The sequence below is a fragment of the Molossus molossus genome, unplaced genomic scaffold, assembly GCF_014108415.1.
Source record: "Molossus molossus isolate mMolMol1 unplaced genomic scaffold, mMolMol1.p scaffold_m16_p_31, whole genome shotgun sequence".
NCBI lineage: Eukaryota > Metazoa > Chordata > Mammalia > Chiroptera > Molossidae > Molossus > Molossus molossus.
In genome coordinates, this window is record NW_023425368.1 from 1928286 (window position 1) to 1946550 (window position 18265).

At 62.0% G+C, this 18265-nt stretch overlaps 2 protein-coding genes across 3 annotated transcripts; one reads left to right on the forward strand and one right to left on the reverse strand.

Moving 5' to 3' along the window:
* Positions 1 to 1680: 1680 nt before the first annotated feature.
* Positions 1681 to 9167, forward strand: GATD1 (glutamine amidotransferase like class 1 domain containing 1). 2 transcript variants are annotated; one of them, XM_036281067.1, is made up of 8 exons: positions 1681 to 1762; positions 3376 to 3452; positions 4000 to 4105; positions 4374 to 4481; positions 5529 to 5623; positions 6401 to 6494; positions 6725 to 6836; positions 6964 to 9167. In XM_036281067.1, exons 1-8 carry the CDS (start codon positions 1699 to 1701, stop codon positions 6968 to 6970), a joined length of 663 nt encoding a protein of 220 aa, XP_036136960.1. In that variant the 5' UTR covers positions 1681 to 1698; the 3' UTR covers positions 6971 to 9167. The 2 variants fall into 2 exon arrangements, with proteins under 2 accessions (XP_036136960.1, XP_036136961.1); XM_036281068.1 differs by lacking the exon at positions 6964 to 9167 and having other exon boundaries at positions 6725 to 6840.
* Positions 9168 to 9631: 464 nt separating this feature from the next.
* TALDO1 (transaldolase 1) lies at positions 9632 to 18063 on the reverse strand. Its single transcript, XM_036281066.1, has 8 exons — positions 17929 to 18063; positions 14544 to 14667; positions 11471 to 11578; positions 11130 to 11261; positions 10490 to 10665; positions 10208 to 10405; positions 9919 to 10064; positions 9632 to 9821 (listed from the first exon to the last, which is right to left on the reverse strand). Exons 1-8 carry the CDS (start codon positions 18023 to 18025, stop codon positions 9789 to 9791), a joined length of 1014 nt encoding a protein of 337 aa, XP_036136959.1. The 5' UTR covers positions 18026 to 18063; the 3' UTR covers positions 9632 to 9788.
* Positions 18064 to 18265: the final 202 nt, after the last annotated feature.

An 18265-nucleotide genomic window follows, 5' to 3' on the forward strand; every position in this document is an offset into this window, starting at 1 on the left:
GTGTGTTCCGGAAAGGAGGGCGTCGCCGAGGGGGAACAGGGGTGACCAAGACACTGGAGGTCCAGCAGCACTCAGAATGCCCCATGGGAACACACCTTCACAGGCCTGGCCACGCTGGGGCCAGTGGCAACCCAAACATGCCGACCTGGATGGGGATCATGTGCCGAGACATCGACCAAAGATGATGCCCACATAGGAGACTGGACTCGGTGTCTGGGTGCCTGCTCCCCCTGCTCAGATGTGAGACCCACCCACCAGGCATCCTGCCAGATCCCAGGTGTACAGGAGGGTGCACAGCCCGTGAGCACAGGTGCAGAACACACATCAGGCTCCCCAGGGTTACTGCCGGCCTGGCTTCCTCCGACACCCTCTTCCTTAGAGACAGAGAAAGGACTTGACTTAACGACTTAACGAGTCCCCAGGTGGGAAGACGCGGCTCCTGGAGACTCAGGCTTCCGCACCAGGATCTGCTCTGGTGCCTGAGGGGCACCCTGGGGCAGTGCAGGCGGGGCTGAACCAACCCGGGGACGCTGTGGCTCCCCTCCAGCTCCGGGGTCTGACACCCATGGATTGGCATGGTGGGTGAGGCAAGGTGCTGCTGTGTTGGGGGGTGTGGTCAGGGCCTGAGGGAGTGTGCGCCGGACTGGGCAGAGGGCGAGCCAGTGTGCGCAGGCAGGGGCGTTCCGTGCAGGGGCCTAGACGCGCCCACTTCGGCAGTTCCCACCCATGACAAAGGGTTGCCTGGTCAGCAGAGGCTGGCGGGACCTCCAGGGAACCCTGCTGCCGCCCTCGACACTGGCAGCAGGGGGGCCCTTCAGGGGAACTGTAAGGGCCAAGGGGCAGGGCCACCCTCCTAACCCAGCTCAGGCCCAAGCTGCAGCCCAGGCCTTAAAGAGAACCCGCCATCCACCGACGACCCGCGTGTAGGTGCCCACGCAGCTGCCTCTGGACAGTCTGTGGTAAAACTGCAGCGTGGCCCAGGAGCACTGCTGACCTCCCTCACCTGTCAGCACCCCCATCTTCCAGGGGCGTAGCTGAACCCCAGTGACCCTGGATGCTCGGTCTTCCCCTAAGCATCCTGGTGAGGGGCACCCATGCACCTGGCCTCCAGGGACACCTGCAGACCCCGCCCTGGTCTCTGCTAAGCGCTCCGCTCGCTCGGAGCGTCCAGCCTCCGCCGGGCCTGTCACCCGCCCACCGCTGCCTCGCCGTCGGAACCACTGTGCGGTTTCCTCCCCTGAGCCCACGGCCCAGCCCCCACCCCAGACGGAGCCCCTGGGTCCGCTCGTCGCCCGCATCCCGGGCGGACCGGGGCTCTCGGGGACCGCGCGCCCCACGCCTGGAAGCACAGGGCGGGGGCCCCTCGTCCAGCGGGCACGCGTCTCCCTCCGGGTTCTCCTTCCTCCCCCAACTCTGCCCTCGCCCGGCGCCTGAGCAAGGACGAGGGAGGAGACAGGAAGCGTGCCAACCCCCAGACTCGCTCCCGCGGGCCCCGGGCCACCGCGCTGCGGGCGCCGGGCAAGGAGCCGGGACACCGCGCAGCGGGGCGGAAGGACGGACGGCGCGTGCGCCAGCAGCGCTGCAGGCCCCGCCCCCTGTCCGCCGCGGCGCGTGACCGGCGTCTCCCGGCTGGGCACGCACGCACGCACGCACGCACGCTCCGCGCACGCGCAGCCCGCGCCGACGGCCGTGGAGCCCATGGCGTCCGAGCGGCTGCAGAGCCGGCCCGCCTGCCTCCTCGTGGCCAGCGGCGCCGCGGAGGGTGAGGCGCGCGAAGGGGACGGCGGGCGCCGGGGGCCGCGCGGGGGGCGAGGCGAGCGCTCCGGCCGCGTCCAGCGTGTCCAGCGCGCCCTCGGCGGGAGGCCCGTCCGCCCCGAGCGGTTCAGCCACACTCCGGGCGCCGTGTTTGGGGCGCCGCCGGGGGGCGTCTGCTGCGGCGCCGGGGCTCCGGGGCGCTTCTGTCCGTGGCGGGGTTCTGGGCGGCGCCCTGCGCCCTGGGCCGGCGTCGCTGTCCCCGCGGAGGCCGTGGTGGGGCAGCGGGTGTCCTCAGCGGCGCTCCGACAGGCTGGGGTCGGACAGCGCGGCCTTGGGCCCGGCCTGCCTTCCGTGCCCACCCACACCGTGCCGGCCGGCCTGGCACACACCCGGGAGGACGGGGGGCGCAGGGGGCCTGCCCGGGCGGGGGGCGCAGGGGCGGCGGGCGGGGGCCCGTGGCTCCGATGTTGCCAGCGCTCCCTGGGGCCTGGGGGTGCAGAGGGGGGAAATGAGCCGAGACGGGCACCTGGTGACGTGCTGAGCACTTCCCGGGTCCTCTTCCCTTGTCGCAGAGGGAAGTGATGAGCCCCGGGCCACGTCGCCGGCAGGTGGAGCAGGGTTGGGACCTGGGGTCAGTCTGGGGAGCCTGGCCTGCTCTTGTGTAGCTGCGGGTCATGGGGTCACAGGGTGAGTGCCTAGAACAGGGCAGGAGGAGCTGGGGTCCTACTCCTGCCTTCGCGGGGAGTTCAAAGGTGCGAGGAGCCATTGAGAGTGGGGTTCAGCCCTGGGGGGACAGGTTGGGAGTTACTTCCATAGGTGGCTGGTTGGAGCGCAATAAGGAGGAGGGGTCGCACGGGCTTGGCCGCCACGAGGAGATTTTGAAGCCATGGGGCGGGGGCACAGCTCTGAAAAGGCCACTAGGCTCGGTGGGCAGGACCAGTGGGCCCTGCATGGTCCCTTCAGGGGCCCTGGGATGAGGTTGGTGGGGCAGGAGAACAAGGGTTTGAGGAACAGGGAAGGCAAGGAGAGGCGGGTGATTTGAAAAGACTTTTTGCTCAATGTGTGGGCTTTTTCAGTGAACGTGTATTTGTAAGTGTAAATAAAGGTGAACATGAGGTTTAGGGGTTGGGTCCCAGGATTAAAATAAAGGGGGAAGGATGTGAGTCAAGCCTCTTTAGAAGTAGACGTCCCTGGTGGGTCCGCAGCCCCTCACTGCCAGGAGCCTTCCAGACTGGGTGTGGGCAGGAGAGGGCCGGGAGCTGTTGGGATTCAGGAGCCCTTGTGAGGAAAGGCTGAGACGGTGCCCCAGCCCATGAGGGTCGGAATGCACCCACCTTCCTGTGACAGGAGCTTTGCTCCCTGCCGCCCTCCCTGGCCTAACTCAGGGGAACTCAGTCCCTGTTGGGTCAGTGAGCGATGAGCCGAGTGCCAGGGACCCACACACGTGCTTTGCCTCCTGGAAAGGCCGCCAGGGCCAGGCTGGGGGGAGAGCCCACCAGGGGAGATGAGGGGCTGCTCCTCGGGGTGGTTCTGGCACCAGGAGAAGCCCTGGGGTGTCTGGGCAGCCTCCTTGGGCGGGGGGGCTGTGTTGCCCCCCGCTCACCCCACGTGCCCTTGCAGGAGTGTCGGCCCAGTCCTTCCTCCACTGCTTCACGATGGCCAGTGCTGCCTTTAACCTGCAGGTGGCCACCCCTGGGGTGAGTCCAGCCGCCTCTCCCACATCTCTTTCTGGGGGGAGGCCAGGGGAGTGCTGTTGCTCCTGGAAGAAGTGGCGAGCCCAAGGCTGCTGTGACCCCGAGGACCTGGCCTGGGCCGAGGGGCCAGGGCCCCATCGAGCTCTGGCGCCACCCATGGCAGGGAGACCTGGTTTTTATGGGTCAGTGTCTGTACGGATCAAGGATGGCGCAGACCTTCCACCAGGAGGGTGTGCAACCCTCTGAAGGCAGGAGACCTGGGGTCACAGCAGTGATGTGATGTCTGTCACTTTCCACGTTTCCAGTGTCACCCCTGGTGGGCGGGACGGATGCTGCTGCTTTATAGGCAGGAGCCTGAGCACCCATGAGGGGCAGGTCAGGTTGAGATCAGCTGCTGGTGTGTGGAGCTCTAATGAGGGGGATGAGCTGGTTGGGTACCTTTGCCCTCGAGGGGCTGCCATTGGTCCTCAGTCCTGTCAGCGTTTCTGAGCATCCCTGTGAAGCAGCAGGGGGTGACCTGGGCTGACCTTTGGCCTTGGGGCTCGGGCAGGGCAAGGCCATGGACTTCGTGGACGTGGACGAGAGCAATGCACGCTGGGTGCAGGACTTCCGCCTCAAGGCCTACGCCAACCCCGCCAAGCTCGAGTCTATTGACGGTGAGGGCCCCAGACCTTGGAGGGGCAGGCATGTGGGGTTCCTGGTGGGTTTGTGGCCTCCACAGCACTCCCTCACTGTTCCTGGAGTACCCTGGTCACCTCCATTCCTGCCTCCTGGGCCCAGAGTCTCCAGCTCCCTCTGGGAGGAGGCAGGAATGATGCGTGGGCTTTGGGAACTTTGGGAGCCTTAGCTGGTGTGGAGAAGGTGACAGAGGACGGTGTCTGGTGGCTGGAGCAGAGAGGAATGACTGCCTGTGCTCTCCTCTAGGTGCAAGGTACCACGCCCTCCTGATTCCCAGCTGTCCCGGGGCCCTGGCTGACCTGGCCAGTAGTGGATCCCTGGCCCGGATCCTGCAGCACTTCCGCTCCGAGAGCAGTAGGTGACCCCTGGGCCTGGGAGTGTGTGTGAGGGCTCCACCAGCAGGGAGGGGAGGCAGGAAGATGCCTGTCCTGGGGTGTGGTTGGAGGTAACTGGAGTGCGGGATTTAGGTCTTGGAGCTGGAAAAGTTGGGTCACTTCAGATGTCGAGAGCCCAGTGATTCTGATCAGTGAGGGTCAAGTTTACTCCACTATCACACACACACACACACACACACACACACACACACACGAGGGTGGGCACTCCCCCGCCCTTTTGGTCAGCACCCCTGTGGGCCCTCTGCCTGTCCTCTGGGGCTGGGGCTATGCGCCCTGGGCCCCTCAGAGGTGAGCGGGCAGGATGTTGGCTTTGTTCCTGGTGGGAAAGCACAGTGTCCAGGCTTGGGACCGAGGCCAGCAGGGGGCTGGGAGGAAGGCCACTCTGGAGACCTGGCCTGCTGCCCTGGTCAGCCTGGGGGTGGGACGCCCATTAGGGGCCAGCAAACAAAAACCCAGGCTCCACACAGTGTTCTTTGTCAGTGAGAACGGGGCCTCCTGTCCCCAGCACCACCGGATAGGCAGCGATTGTTCCTGGCCACCTCAGCCGTGGGAACGCATTTGTGCCAGGCAACCTCTGGGTGGGAGGCCTGGAGCCAAGGCAAGGGCTCAGCAGGCCTAGAGCACCGCCCCCGGGGGCCCTGAGGGGCAGGAGGGCTGGGCGCCCTTCCCACCGCAGTCAGGAGGAGGGGGTTTCTAGGTGGGCAGTCAGGAGGAGGGGGTTTCTAGGTGGGCAGCCACTCGGTGCCGTGAGAGCCTAGTGCGGTGCAGGCCCTTCTGAGCAGGGTGGTGGGGCAGCGAGTGCCAGGTGCTCCTGAGCTGGCCAATAGCCCTGCTGCGCCCTTGCGACCTTGTGCTTGTTTCTCAGCCGCCAGAACTTGAGGTCTGAGCTAGAAACCCTGTTTGTTTCCCGGGAGTGGGCACAGCGGCCTCCGGGAGGTCTGCTGCGGGGGGTGTTGGGAGAGGGGCCAGGCTGGACCAGGCCTCAGCCCCTGCCTGCTGCTTTCAGAGCCCGTCTGCGCTGTCGGCCACGGTGTTGCTGCCCTGTGCTGCGCTGCCAGCGAGGATAGGCCCTGGGTGTTCCAAGGCTACAGCGTGACGGGGGTGAGTGCAGCTCAGGGCCCGGCAGGAGTCAGGCGGAAGGCACAGCGATGGCTGGGCCCTGCAGAGGCCCACGGCCACCCCAGGCAGGGGCGACAGTCCCTTGTCCCGACGGCACCAGGCCTGCAGTTGTCTGTTACCTGCTGTTTCCTCCCTCCCCTCCCTGCTGACATCCTGGCAGGCTCATCAGGCTCTGGGCGAGGCTCTGCCTCGCCAGACCCCGAAGCCCAGGTCTGCAGAGCTGGCTGTGGATGTGGGCAAGAGTGGGGTGGGGTCGGGTGAGTTTGCTTCTGCACCTGACCAGGAGGTGGGCTCCACTTGGGTGGGGGACCTGGAGTTAGGGAGAGGGCCTGGCTGGCTGGGGGAGCCAGGACAGGCTGGGAGCTGCAGCCAGCAGGGAGCAGACCCGGGGGAGGACCCCTGTGGCGATGACTGATCCTTGGCTGCTGGGGGCTGGGTGCCACTGGCCTGGTCCCCGGCTCGGGTCCAGGTGAGGACTGGCCAGGAGGTGAGCATGGGTGGCGCAGCGCCCTTCAGCCGACCCCCACACCCCACGCCACGTGGCTCTGTTCCACCTGCAGGCCTTTCACTCACTTCAGGGTTCAGCTCATCCTGGCTGCCCATGTGCCCCAGTGCTTGTCGCCCCCGGGAGCCCCACAGCGGGAGGGCCTCACCTGAGGTTGAGTCATGGAGCAGTGATATACACCCCAGTCCCACGTGGAGGGCACGGCCCCAGCCTGGTTTGGACCTGTCTGTTGACTCCGAACCCCGTCCCTGCAGCCCTCTGTGTACGAGCTCGTCAGGGCACCTGGCTTCGCCCACCTGCCTCTGATCGTGGAGGACTTTGTGAAGGATGCAGGCGCCTGCTTTAGTGGTGAGCTGGGCGGGTGCTGGCAGGTGCCGGTGGGGGCCACACTGGCCAGGCCAACTCCCTGGAGCTGAGAAGTCAGCAGACCTCTGCCAGTGGCTCTGAGACCTGGGCAGGTGGACCTGCCTGCTGACCACAGAGTGCTTGGAGCTCAGAGCCCCAACAAGCTGGGTGTGGGTGGGTCTGGGGTGTGCCCTCTGTGGCCTGGCTGAGGCCTGTGCCCGGGTCTCCTGCAGCCAGCGAGCCAGGCGCAGTACATGTCGTGCTGGACCGCCACCTCGTCACGGGTCAGAACGCCCGCTCCACGGCACCTGCGGTGCAGACCCTGCTCTTCCTCTGCGGTGCTCGGTGAGGGGCAGAGGGCTGCGGGGGCGGCTGGGTGAGGGGCAGGCAGTGGCTGGGTTTCTGGCTTGGGACCGGCTCCTGTGAAGGCTGGTGCCGGTGCCTGAGCCTCGGCCTGGTGTCCATACTGCAGGAAGTGACATGGTCCCCGCGGAGCCTGCCAGCCAGTGGATGCCATCACCTCCAGACAGCCCAGGGGTCCCCAGAGGCAGCTGGACTCCTCAGGCCTCCGGGGACCCTGCCTCTGTGACAGCTGCTGCGAGACTTCTTACCTGTGTGATTGTGGAGCCTCCAGGGGTCAGCCCCAAGGGGTGTCAGGTCTTGGGGAGTGTGAAGCTGAGGGTGCTGCATTGGCCACCAGGTGGGGCTGTTTCCATGTTGAGCAGTCCACTAGAGCTGGCAGTCAGCCATGGGTGTTCCAGGGCGCGGTTGTGGCCCCTCTGTGGTCCCGGACCAGCACTGGGCCTCCCTCTGCCAGTCCCTGTGCACCCAGCTCTGGGAGCAGAGGCCGAGCCTCCCCAGGAGCCAGGATGATGGTGCTGGTTGGGCAGTGACAGGCAAGGTAGCAGAATCTGTTCCTGTGTGGGGAGGGCTGAGCCCAGGCTGGTCTGCTGCCCCCAGCCCCTCGGGTGGTGGTGGGCTGTGTGGGGAGGGGCCAGCTGGCTGGAGCTTGCTCAGTGCTTTTGACTTGGGTCAGAGGTGAAGGGGAATGAATCTTAACCATGGTCACAGCTCCTGGCCCCCAACTTGCCCTGATCTTTACCCTTGCCCTGTGCATGGCTTGTGTGGTGCGACCCCGTGCCAGATGGGGGCTCTCAGGGCAGATGTGGCCGTGGCGCTGCCTCCCTAACATGGGGGGAGACTCTACTGACCTTCAAGCACGGGCTCCTTAGACCACACTGCCCACCCTGTCTGCAGCTGTGCTGAGGGCTGCGGGGTGGACATCACACGGAGTGCCACCTGCAGAGGCTCCACGTGGCCATCCCAGGCCACCCTCAGCCTCCCTGGGGTACCTGACGGGGTTGTGGCCTTCAGGTGGTGCCCTCTGTGTCCCCCACCTTCCCTTGCCCCCCTCCCAAGTTGGGCTTGCTGGGTCTGAAGTGTCCAGTCCCTGGGAACAGAAACCGTGTCCCTAGGCCCAGCTCACACTCCACACTCCTCAGGAAATTTCCCAGGAAAGCCACTGGGCCTGGCTACCAGCCTCGCGTCTGCTGGTGCTGCCACCTGGTGATGGCCGTCTGCACACACTTAAAAGGTCCCCTTAGGGACGTTACCTGTATCACCCATAAAGAGTCGAATAACATCTGTTGAAGGCTTCTGACCAGCCGTGTCTCCTTGCTCAGATTGGGGCTCTGCAGCAGGCACTGCCCCTTGGCAGCTCTATCCTGAGCCCACCAGGTATGGGGCATAGGTGAGGGGCTGGGAGGCGGCAGGGGTGGGCTTGGTTTGACCCCACCTGTGCCTTCTGGGACCCTCCACGTGCCCAGGGGTGTGTAAGACCATGACATCCACTGCGGCACCTCTTGGGAATGAGTGGGCACAAAGCTGCAGCCCTGTGAACAGAGCCTCATTAGCAGCATCACTACCTTGAGGGGATATTTAGCCCTAAAAGAATGAAATCCTGACAATATCCTACAACGCGGGGGGTGTGGGTGGACCTTGAAAACATGCTAGATGAAAGAGCAGCCGTGTGTGTGTCTGTGTGAGTGTGAATGCCCAGAAAGCCCAGCGGTGCATTGGTGGTGGGAACAAGGCACCTGGACATATCTCCTTTTGGGGAATTTCCAAAACTGGACGCTGGTGGCCACACCCCTAAGTGCTGGAACCATCTAGACACTCCTAAGAGGCACCCAGTAGAGGTGGGGTCAGGGTGGGTGCAATGCCCCTGCCCACCACTCCTGGACACCCAGCAGCCCCCTTAGTGTCCTAGATGGGCTGGGTCTGTCCCTGGAGCCCCTGGGGAGGGTGGTGGCCACTCCAGAAGTGCCAGCCCTGGGCTCTGCTGCTTTGATGAGCAAATGGTGCCCGCTGTCCCTGAGAGCTGTGGGGAAAGGAGGCCAGCCAGCTCAGGGAGCTCCCCTGCCGACCCGTAGGTGTAACGTGGCCAGGACGGTGTCTCAGGCCAGTCCCCGACACGTGTTTCTGTCCACAGACAGGGAATGGCCAGCCCGGCCCTCACACCAGGAGGCTGGGCAGGTAGAGTCCTGTGATCCCCTGGGCACGGTCACCCAGACCCAGTGTCCTCACCCCGCCTTGCTCCATTCTAAGAACAGGCTGGTTCCTGTGGAAGGGAGGGGCCACCTCAAGTCCTCCCAGTCCTGTGCATCGTGCCCAAAGTCCACACAGTGCCACAGGCATCTGTTCACAGAGCAGCACAGGGCTCGGGGCGTGTCCAGAACACCCTGGTTGGGGTGGCTGGTGCTCCTGTTATGCCCACCAGGTGGCGCCACTGACCCACAGGAGCCTGGCCGACTGTGGAAGGGAGGCCTTCCAGGCAGTGCCTCCACCTGAGTGTCTACACCGGAGGCAGCAGATAATGGCGTGTGTGCAGCCAGGGGGCCCCCCATCCCCATCCCCAACCCTAGCACCGCCCACATGGGCCTGGGGGCCATCCAAGGGATCTGGGCACGAGCTCAAGTGGGTCCCCACCCAGCGGCGAGTGGACCGTGATGCTCGTGCCAAGGTATGTCACTGTGAGCGGGGCCCTCGACCAGCCCCGTCTTGGCTGGGCCCAGGATGGGCAGCGGCTGGCACAGCTAGTGCCAGGAGGCTAGGGGACAGAGCATGAAACAAAGCCCAGCACAGAAACAAGGCTGCTTTAATGATCAGGCAGTTTTACGTGAAATCAGAAAGCTACAGACGGTTCCTCCTCCAAGTGTTAAAAAAACGCAAGAGGCCACTAGCAGGTGTGATTAGATCCAGGTTCAAAGCCAGCACCGCCCTGTGGCCCGCCTCAGGCTACTTCCCGTTCTCAGCACTGAACATCTGGTCCTAGAGGACAGGAGGGGCCAGGAGGTGTTTGTCAGGCTGCCCTCTGCGGTCCCACCATGCACTGGTGCAACTCTGCCCTACCCCCTGGGGCACTCACCGCCAGCACCCGCTCCAGCTTCACGGCGTCAGCCGCGAACTTGCGGATCCCGTCCGAGAGCTTCTCCACGGCCATCTGGTCCTCGTTGTGCAGCCAGCGGAAGGCCTTCTCGTCCAGGTGGATCTTCTCCAGGTCACTGGCCTGGGCTGGGGGGACAGGCCAGGGACCTCCACGTCTGCCCAGACCCACAACTCCCACCCGAGGCCACGCTGCCCTGTGCCCGTCCAGCGCAGGCGGACCTGTGGAGTCTGGGCCAGCCCTGCCACCACTCCCTCGGGCTGGGCCTCACCTGCTTTGGCCGAGAGCATAGGCACCAGCTTGCTGTTGTCCTTGAGCAGCTCCCCGAGGAGCTTGGGTGAGATGGTGAGGAAGTCGCAGCCTGCCAGCGCCTTGATCTCGCCCGTGTTCCGGAAAGAGGCGCCCATGACGATGGTCTTGTAGCCGAACTTCTTGTAGTAGTTGTAGATTTTGGTGACACTCTTCACACCTGAAGGGCAGCCCAGGCAGTCACCACTGGGCCTGCCCTGCCCTGCCCACCCAGACCTGACCTGGTACCTTGAAGGCCACTCACCAGGGTCCTCGGAGGGCTCGTATGATTTCTTGTCCGTGTTGGCCACATGCCAATCCAGGATGCGCCCCACGAAGGGGGAGATGAGCGTCACCCCCGCCTCAGCGCAGGCCACGGCCTGGGCGAAGGAGAAGAGCAGCGTCATGTTGCAGTGGATGCCGTGCTGCTGCTCCAGCTCCCTGTGGGCAGAGACCCAGTGCAGTGCAGTGCGAGGCGGACAGAGGCTGCCGCGGCCCAGGCGGTGTGGGGCGCTGGTTCAATTCCCAGTCAGGGCAGTCAGGGCACATGCCCGGGTTGCGGGCCCGATCCCCAGTGGGGGGCATGCAGGAGGCAGCCAGTCGATGTTCTCTCTCATCGATGTCTCTCTCTCTCTCTCTAAAATTAATAAAAACAAGACCCCCCAGACACAACTATTCCCGCACAGCCACCAGCGAGACCAGAGGGTCGGACTCCTCACACCTCCTCTTCCACACGGAGCGCGTGCCTGGCACACCCACCTGCCTGTGAACTGTGGGTGTGAGCATGCCCAACAAGGGCGGGGGTGACACACCTGTGGGTGTCATGGGCACTTGCTTCTGAGGGTCACTGAGCAGGATCTTGGGATTCGGCCTTGGGCTCCCCCTCTGGACAGGGAGACACTCACTTTCCAGCCTGGATCCCTTCCCAGGTGGACGACAGCTTTATCAGGATCCGGTCCTTGCTGACCCCGGCGTCCTTATAGAGCTCGATGAGGTGCCTGGCTCGGGCCACCATGGCGTCCTTGTCAAAGGAGAGTCTGGAAGAGCCAGGGGCCCGTGTGAGTGCAGTCTCACCCCAGGATGCCCCCCAAAAAACAGAGCAAGCCGGCAGCGGGTGCCCTAGCGCAGAGCAGCTACAAGCCCCAGCTCCCGGTCACCTTCCTTCGAGGGGCCCACCCAGCACGGCGGGAGGCAGAGAGCTGCACGGGGGCGCCTGGCCTGGTGGGACTGTGGGCCCGGCCCTCACCTCGCATCTACTTCCGTGGATACACGGCCTGGGATCTTCTTCAGTATTTCTGCTCCAAACAGCACATAAAGTTTATCAATGGCATTTTGAATCTGTTCCTCCTGTGACCTGAAATTCAAGGGTAAAAATGGGTTTGCAATTTGTTAGGGTCGAGTGCACAGGATTCTAAAAAACAAATTCTGTTACTCCTTTGAGAGAATCCTTTCACTCCTTTTTTCTTAAAAATACTTTTTGTGCCCTGGCCAGTTTGGCTCAGCAGTTGAAGCATCAGCCCGTGGACCAGAGAGGCCCGGGTTCGGTTCCCACTAAGGGCATGTACCTCAGTTGCGTCTGTCCCCGGCCCTGGTTGGGGTCGTGTGGGTGGCAGCCACTCGATGTCTCTCTCCCACATAGATGTTTCTCTTTCTCTCCCTCCCGCTCTATCTGAAGATAAATGCAAAAATGTCCTTGGGTGAGAATGAAAAATAAAAAATTCTTTTTGTCACAGTAAAACCCACATAGCAGAAAACTGACTACCTTAACTATCTTTTTAAAAAATTTATTTTTTCTTTATTGATTTTAGAGAGAGAGGAAGGAAGAGAGACAGAAACATCGATGAGGGAACACTGACTGGCTGCCTCCTGCATGCCCCCCATTGGGCACCTGGCCCACAACTTGGGCATGTCCTGGATGGGAATTGAACTGGCGACCTCTTGGTGCTGGGTTGACACTCAACCACTGAGCCGCACAGGCTGGGCCCACCTTGACCATCTTTTTTTTTCCTCACCCGAGGACATTTCTCCATTTTTTTGCTCAGATAGAGTGGGAGGGAGAGAGAGGAAGACAGAGAAACATCGATGTGAAAGGGACACATCGAGTGGTTGCCACCCGCACAACCAACCAGGGCCGGGGACAAATTGCAACCGAGGTGCGTGCCCTTAGTGGGAACCAAACCAGGTCTCTCTGGTCCGCAGGCCGACGCTCTAACCGCTGAGCCAGACTGGCCAGGGCCCACCCTGACCATCTTCAAGTGCACACATCAGTGCACGCAGCACTCCCCCCTCCATCTCTGGACACGTGAAAACAGTCCTCTCCTTGGAGCTGCCCCACAGACAAGTGAAGTGCCCAGTGCTGTCCCCGGGACAGGCTGCTGTCTGAGGGTCCTTGTCAGCCCCCTGCACGCAGAAGGTAGCGTGTCATGGTCAGAACCGTGGGGCAGCTGACGAGGGCGGATACAATGGGGACAAGAGCCCAACCTGTGAGGGAAGGGACAGCAAAGCCAGCTGAGGAGGTGTGTGTGGTGGGGGGCTGAGCAGACTTGGGGTTCAGAGCAGGTCTGACACCCACATGCCACCTGAGCATCCCAGCCCAGAGCCACTGTTCCCCAAAGGCAACGTTCTCAGCTGTGTGTGATCACCCGGATGAAATGTAAAATGACACCCAGAAAATGTAAACCAATGGAAGCCACTACTGGTGTGGTGGCCAGGAGGAGGGTGCAGGGACCGGCCACAGGGACAACGTTCTGGAACTGGGCTGCGGCAAAGGCTGCATCACAGCGTAAATTCACCACGAGAAAGGCTGTGTCCCGGCCGGTGTGGTTCTGTGGTTAGAGGTGTTGGCCTGTGTACCAAGGGGTCATGGGTTCAATTCCTGGTCAAGGTCATGTACCTGGGTTGCAGGTTCAATCCCCGGTCCTGGTCAGGGCACAAGTGGGAGGCAACCAATTGATGGGTCTCTCTCCCTTCTTCCCTCCCACTCTGTCTGAGAATTAGTGTAAAAATAGCCTGGGTGAGGACTAACCCAATAAACAAACAAACAAACTGGGCTGTGCCCCTAAGACTGAATTTTACTCCAATGAAGCTGTTAAAAGACACCACGTGACAGCCCTGGCCGGTTTGGCTCAGCAGTTAGAGCGTCAACCTGTGGTCTGGAGAGACCCGGGTTCGGTTCCCGCTGGGGGCATGTACCTCGGTTGCAGTTTGTCCCCGGCCCTGGTTGGTCATGTGGATGGCAGCCACTCGATGTGTCTCTTTCCCGTCGATGTTTCTCTCTCTCTCTCTCTTCCTCTCTCTCCCTCCCACTCTATCTGTACAAAAAATGGAAAAATGTCCTCGGGTTAGGATAAAAAAAAAAAAAAGACACCACGTGACAGAAAGCAGGACAGTGGCCGCCAGGGCGAGGATCTGACATGAAAGGGGAGCTGGGGTCCGCGGGCGCTCCGCACCCGACCATTCCCGACACAAGGAAGCCGGGGTCCGCGGGCGCGGTTTGGCTCAGCAGTTGGAGTGTGGCCCGAGGACCAAAGAGTCTTGGGTTCAATCCCGGTCAAGGATACGTACCTTGGTTGCAGTTTGGTCCCTGGCCCTGGTCGGGGTCCTGCAGGAGGTGACTGGTCGATGTGTCTTTCTCACATCAGTGTTTCTCTCTCTCCCTCCCTTCTGCTCTCTCTGAAGATACATAGAAAAATATCCTCAGGTGAGAATTTATTTTAAATCCACGCAGAGAGAAACATTAATGTGAGACATATCGACCAGTCACCTCCTGCACAACCCCAACCAGGGCCAAGGATTAACCGCAACCAAGGTACTTGCTCCTGACCAGAATCGAAACTGTGACTCTTTGATTCACAGGCCGACGCTCTAACCGCTGAGCTAAGCTAGCCAGGACTTGGGTGAGAATTTATTTCTTTACGTTTTTATTTTATTTTTAAAATTTTTTTATTTTTTATCCTCACCCGAGGACATTTTTCCATTTTTTGTTCAGACAGAGTGGGAGGGAGAGAGAGGAAGAGAGAGAGAGAAACATCAATGTGAAGGACACATCAAGTGGCTGCCACCCGCACGACCCAACCAGGGGCGGGGACAAACTGCAACTGAGGTACGTGCCCTTAGTGGGAACCTGGACCTCAGGCTGACGCTCTAACCACTGAGCAAAACCGGCCAGGGCTTGGGTGAGAATTTAAAAAAACACAGCTGTCTTGATTATAAGACATCTGAGAACTGAAACTCAGTGAGGGAGATGAGTGGGCCCGTCCGGGCCTGCTGATGCCCCTCAGCCCCACAGCCGTGCTTGGGGTGTCCCTGCCCGCACTCACCCGCCCAGCCTCTTGCCGTAGGCAATGGCCTCCTCCACCAGCTCCTGGTAGGCGGGCATCTGCGCAGCAGCCAGGATCAGGGACGGGTTGGTGGTGGCATCCTGTGGCTTATACTCGTCGATGGCTAGAGGTCGTTTTGGAAAGAAGGAAAGTAAGTGGAGGCTTGCTTCCACCCTGAGACCTGTGACAGGTCCCCTCCAAGCCCTAAGCACAGAGTCGAGGGCGTTTTCCGAGCCGAGATACAGCCCCACTTCACACGTCCCTCACCGTCCTGGAAGGCTGGCCACGGAGCAACCGTGTGCACAGTGTTAAAGCCACCAGCAAGACTAGCCCCCAGGCGGAGAGTGCCCTGCAGGGGTCCCTTCACGTGCGTGGGAGGGAGGGAGGCAGCTGGGGGTTCAGAACAGCAGCAGGCGCATCTGCCCCCACAGCGCCAGCAACAGCGACGCCATGGTGACTGGCGGATGCTTTCTTCAAAACACCCTCGGCATGCCAGTTCTTGCTGAGGGGACCACACTAGGAATTCCAGGCCAGCGGAGCTCCACTGGGGGTCCCGCTGACCAGCCGTTTAAGTAGGACAGAGGAGTATAGAGTGGCCAGAGGACTCGCTGCCTCAGTAAGTTTATTGGGCAAATTAATATTTTCTTTCTTTTTTTTCCCTTTATTGATTTTAGAGACTGAGGGAGAGAGAGAGAGAGAGAGAGAGAGAGAGAGAGCATGAGAGCGCGCTAGAAATATCGATGAGAGAGAACATCAACTGGCCGCCTCCTGCATGCCCCCCCCTGGGGATCAGGCCCACAACCTGGGCACGTGCCCTGACTGGGAATCAAACCGGCGACCTCTTGGTGCAGGGTTGACACTCACCCACTGAGCCACACCGGCTGGACCAAATTAGTATTTTCAAAGTGCCCTCTGACAACAAAACTACAGAGACAGGAAACAGATTAGGGGCCGGCAGGGACAGGGAGGGGGTGGCTGTCAGGAGTCGAGGGTGATCACTGTGGCCATGGGGCAGCTGTGTCCTAAACGTCCTGGGAAAAATCTGAGATTTCCCACGAGAACCTACACGCTATCCACCTGCCGCAGAGAAGGCCGCCCCATGCAGGGTGAGGATGGTGAACACTGGAGAACGGCCTGTCATCAGTGCCCATGCCGAGTTCCTGGTTCAGACCTCACGCTATGGTCACATAGGGTGTCACCACTGCAGGGCGCCGGGCTAAAGATTCATAGGACTCTACGGGCTAGTTTTGCAACTTCTTGTGTGTCTCTATTTCAAAATAACGGGTTAAGAAAAAGTGCTTTGGGGTGGGACACAGACGTGTGCAAACCCACAGTCCATGCGATGAAGACAGTGCCTTTTGTTGTGGAAAATTAGCCCTGCTAGAGCTGACTTTTAACAAAGTTAACAGACCCACCTGAGATTCAACAGATGGGTTTCAGGTCCAGGGGCCCCCTTTTTTTTGGGTACGTGCCCCTAGCAGGAACCGAACCCGGGACTCTAGACCGCAGGCCGTTGACTCCAACGGCCGAGCCAAACTGGCCAGGGCCAGGAACCCTTAAAGTGAATGCAGAATCGGGAGGGGCACTGTGCTGGGCAGGGCACCGTGGCTTTGATTGTATTTACAGATACAATCTGTAAGGATCTAACCCCAAGGTGAGACTCTTCACTTCATAAAACAACCACAGAACCCGAGGCCCACAACTACCTATCTACTAACACTTATGGACATACACTATCAACTAGTATATATATCTTTTTCTTTATTGATTTTTTTAAAGAGAGAGGAAGTGAGAAGGAGAAAGAGACAGAAACATCAACTGGCCGCCCCCTGCAGGCCCCCCACTAGGGATCAGGCCCACAACTTGGGCATGTGCCCTGACTGGGTGTCGAACTGATGACCTCTTAGTGCGGGGTTGATGCTCAACTAATGTATTTTTATAAAGTTGTTTGTATTCATTAAAAAATAATGCCCTGGCGGGTTTGGCTCAGCAGTTAGAGCGTCAGTCCACAGACCAGAAAGTCCCGGGTTCGGTTCTGCTAAGGGCATGTACCTCGGTTTCAGTTTGTCCCTGGCCCTGGTTGGGTCGTGTGGGTGGCAACCAATCCATGTGTCCCTTTCACGTCGATGTTTCTATCTTCCTCCCTCACAAAAGAAGAAGAAGGAAAAAAAGCTTTAAAAATAATAATAAAAATATCAGTACATGAGTTTAGATATTTCTAACAAAAAATAAAAAGGCAAGCACTCCCCAGAAGGTGTCAGAGACACAGACCAGGGCTGTCACCAGAGCCAAAGTGAGATTACTGAGAGCTAAGAGGGAAAAGCAGACACGGGCAGACCTGAGCCGCCCACGACGGCCACTGCCTGCAGGTCTGGACCGCCGAGGGCAGGAAGGGAAGGGGCCCTGGGCTCCCGAGGTGGAAGCCCAGCTAGTCAGACAGTTGACACACTGCTGGCAGCCCGGGGTTGGCCCCAAGCTCACCCCCAAATGTGCTTACTCACTCTGCTCTTCTGCTAGATAAAAACAATCCTGACTTAAGAAACCGTCTTACTCACTGTTACCCAAGAGGAACGAAGCCCTGTTTCTCAAGTCACCATGAGAAAGCAGAAAAGGGAGGACGCCACTTCCTCGTGCGCACACCCACTTCCTGACTTTCCTGAAAGTCGGATTTTTCCGGCAACAGAGCGGAGGCTGCCCTCGCCTGCGCAGGGGTCCGGGAGCCGCGGACGGCCGTGCCCCCCTCTACTTCCGGGCCTCCCCGGCTCCGGGCAACGACCCCCCGCAGCCCCGCAGGGGGCATCACGACCCCAGCGCGACCCGCGGTGCCGGGCGCACCCGGTCCCGCCCGCGGGCGCAACAGGCGGGGCCGGAGCAGGTCCGCTCCTCGGGCCCGGCACCCAGCCGTGTCCTGCTCGGCGCTGCTGAGCCAAACCGCCCGGTGCAACCTCGGGCTCCGCGGGCGGGCTCCGGTGCCTCGGACCCCGAACCCAGAGCCGCCGCCACCCGACCCCGCCGACTCGCGGGCGGTCCGCCCGCTGCAGGCGCCCTCGGCTCGGGGGCGGGGCTCGGCTGTGCGCTCCGCTCCCGGCGCCCGCGCTCCCGCCCGGCCGGCCGCGCCCGGCGCCCCGTGTGCCCCGAGCGGACCCCGAGCGCCCCGAGCGGACCCCGAGCGGACCCCGAGCGGACCCCGAGCGGACCCCGAGCGGACCCCGAGCGGACCCCGAGCGGGACCCGAGCGGACCCCGAGCGGGGCGGCGGGGCCCGAGCGGGGCCAGCGGGGCAGCGGGGCGGCGGGGCGGCGGGGCCCGAGCGGGGCGGCCGTCTCCGCCTCCACGAACCCCCGGCTGGCCCCCGCCCGCGTCCACCCCGGGCCCGCGCGCCTCACCGTGGAAGTCGCCCGTGTCGGCCACCACGGTGGTGAACTGCTTCAGCTGCTCCAGCGCGCTCTCCATCCTTTGCCGCTTCACCGGGGAGCCCGACATGGCGAGGACACCCAGGCAGCGCGGCGGCCCACAATGCCCCGCGAGCCCGCGGCCGCCGGCCAATCAGGAGCCGCGCGGCAGGCGGCGCGGCCCCGCCCAGGCGAGGAAGCCACGCCCCCGGGCCGCCCACACGCTGGTTGGTGGGACTCGGCCGGCGCGGGGAGGGCGGGCCCCGCTGTGCACGGAGCCTGCAGCCTGCAGCCTGCAGCCGGCCGGGACCCCGGGGCCGCGCCCCGCCCC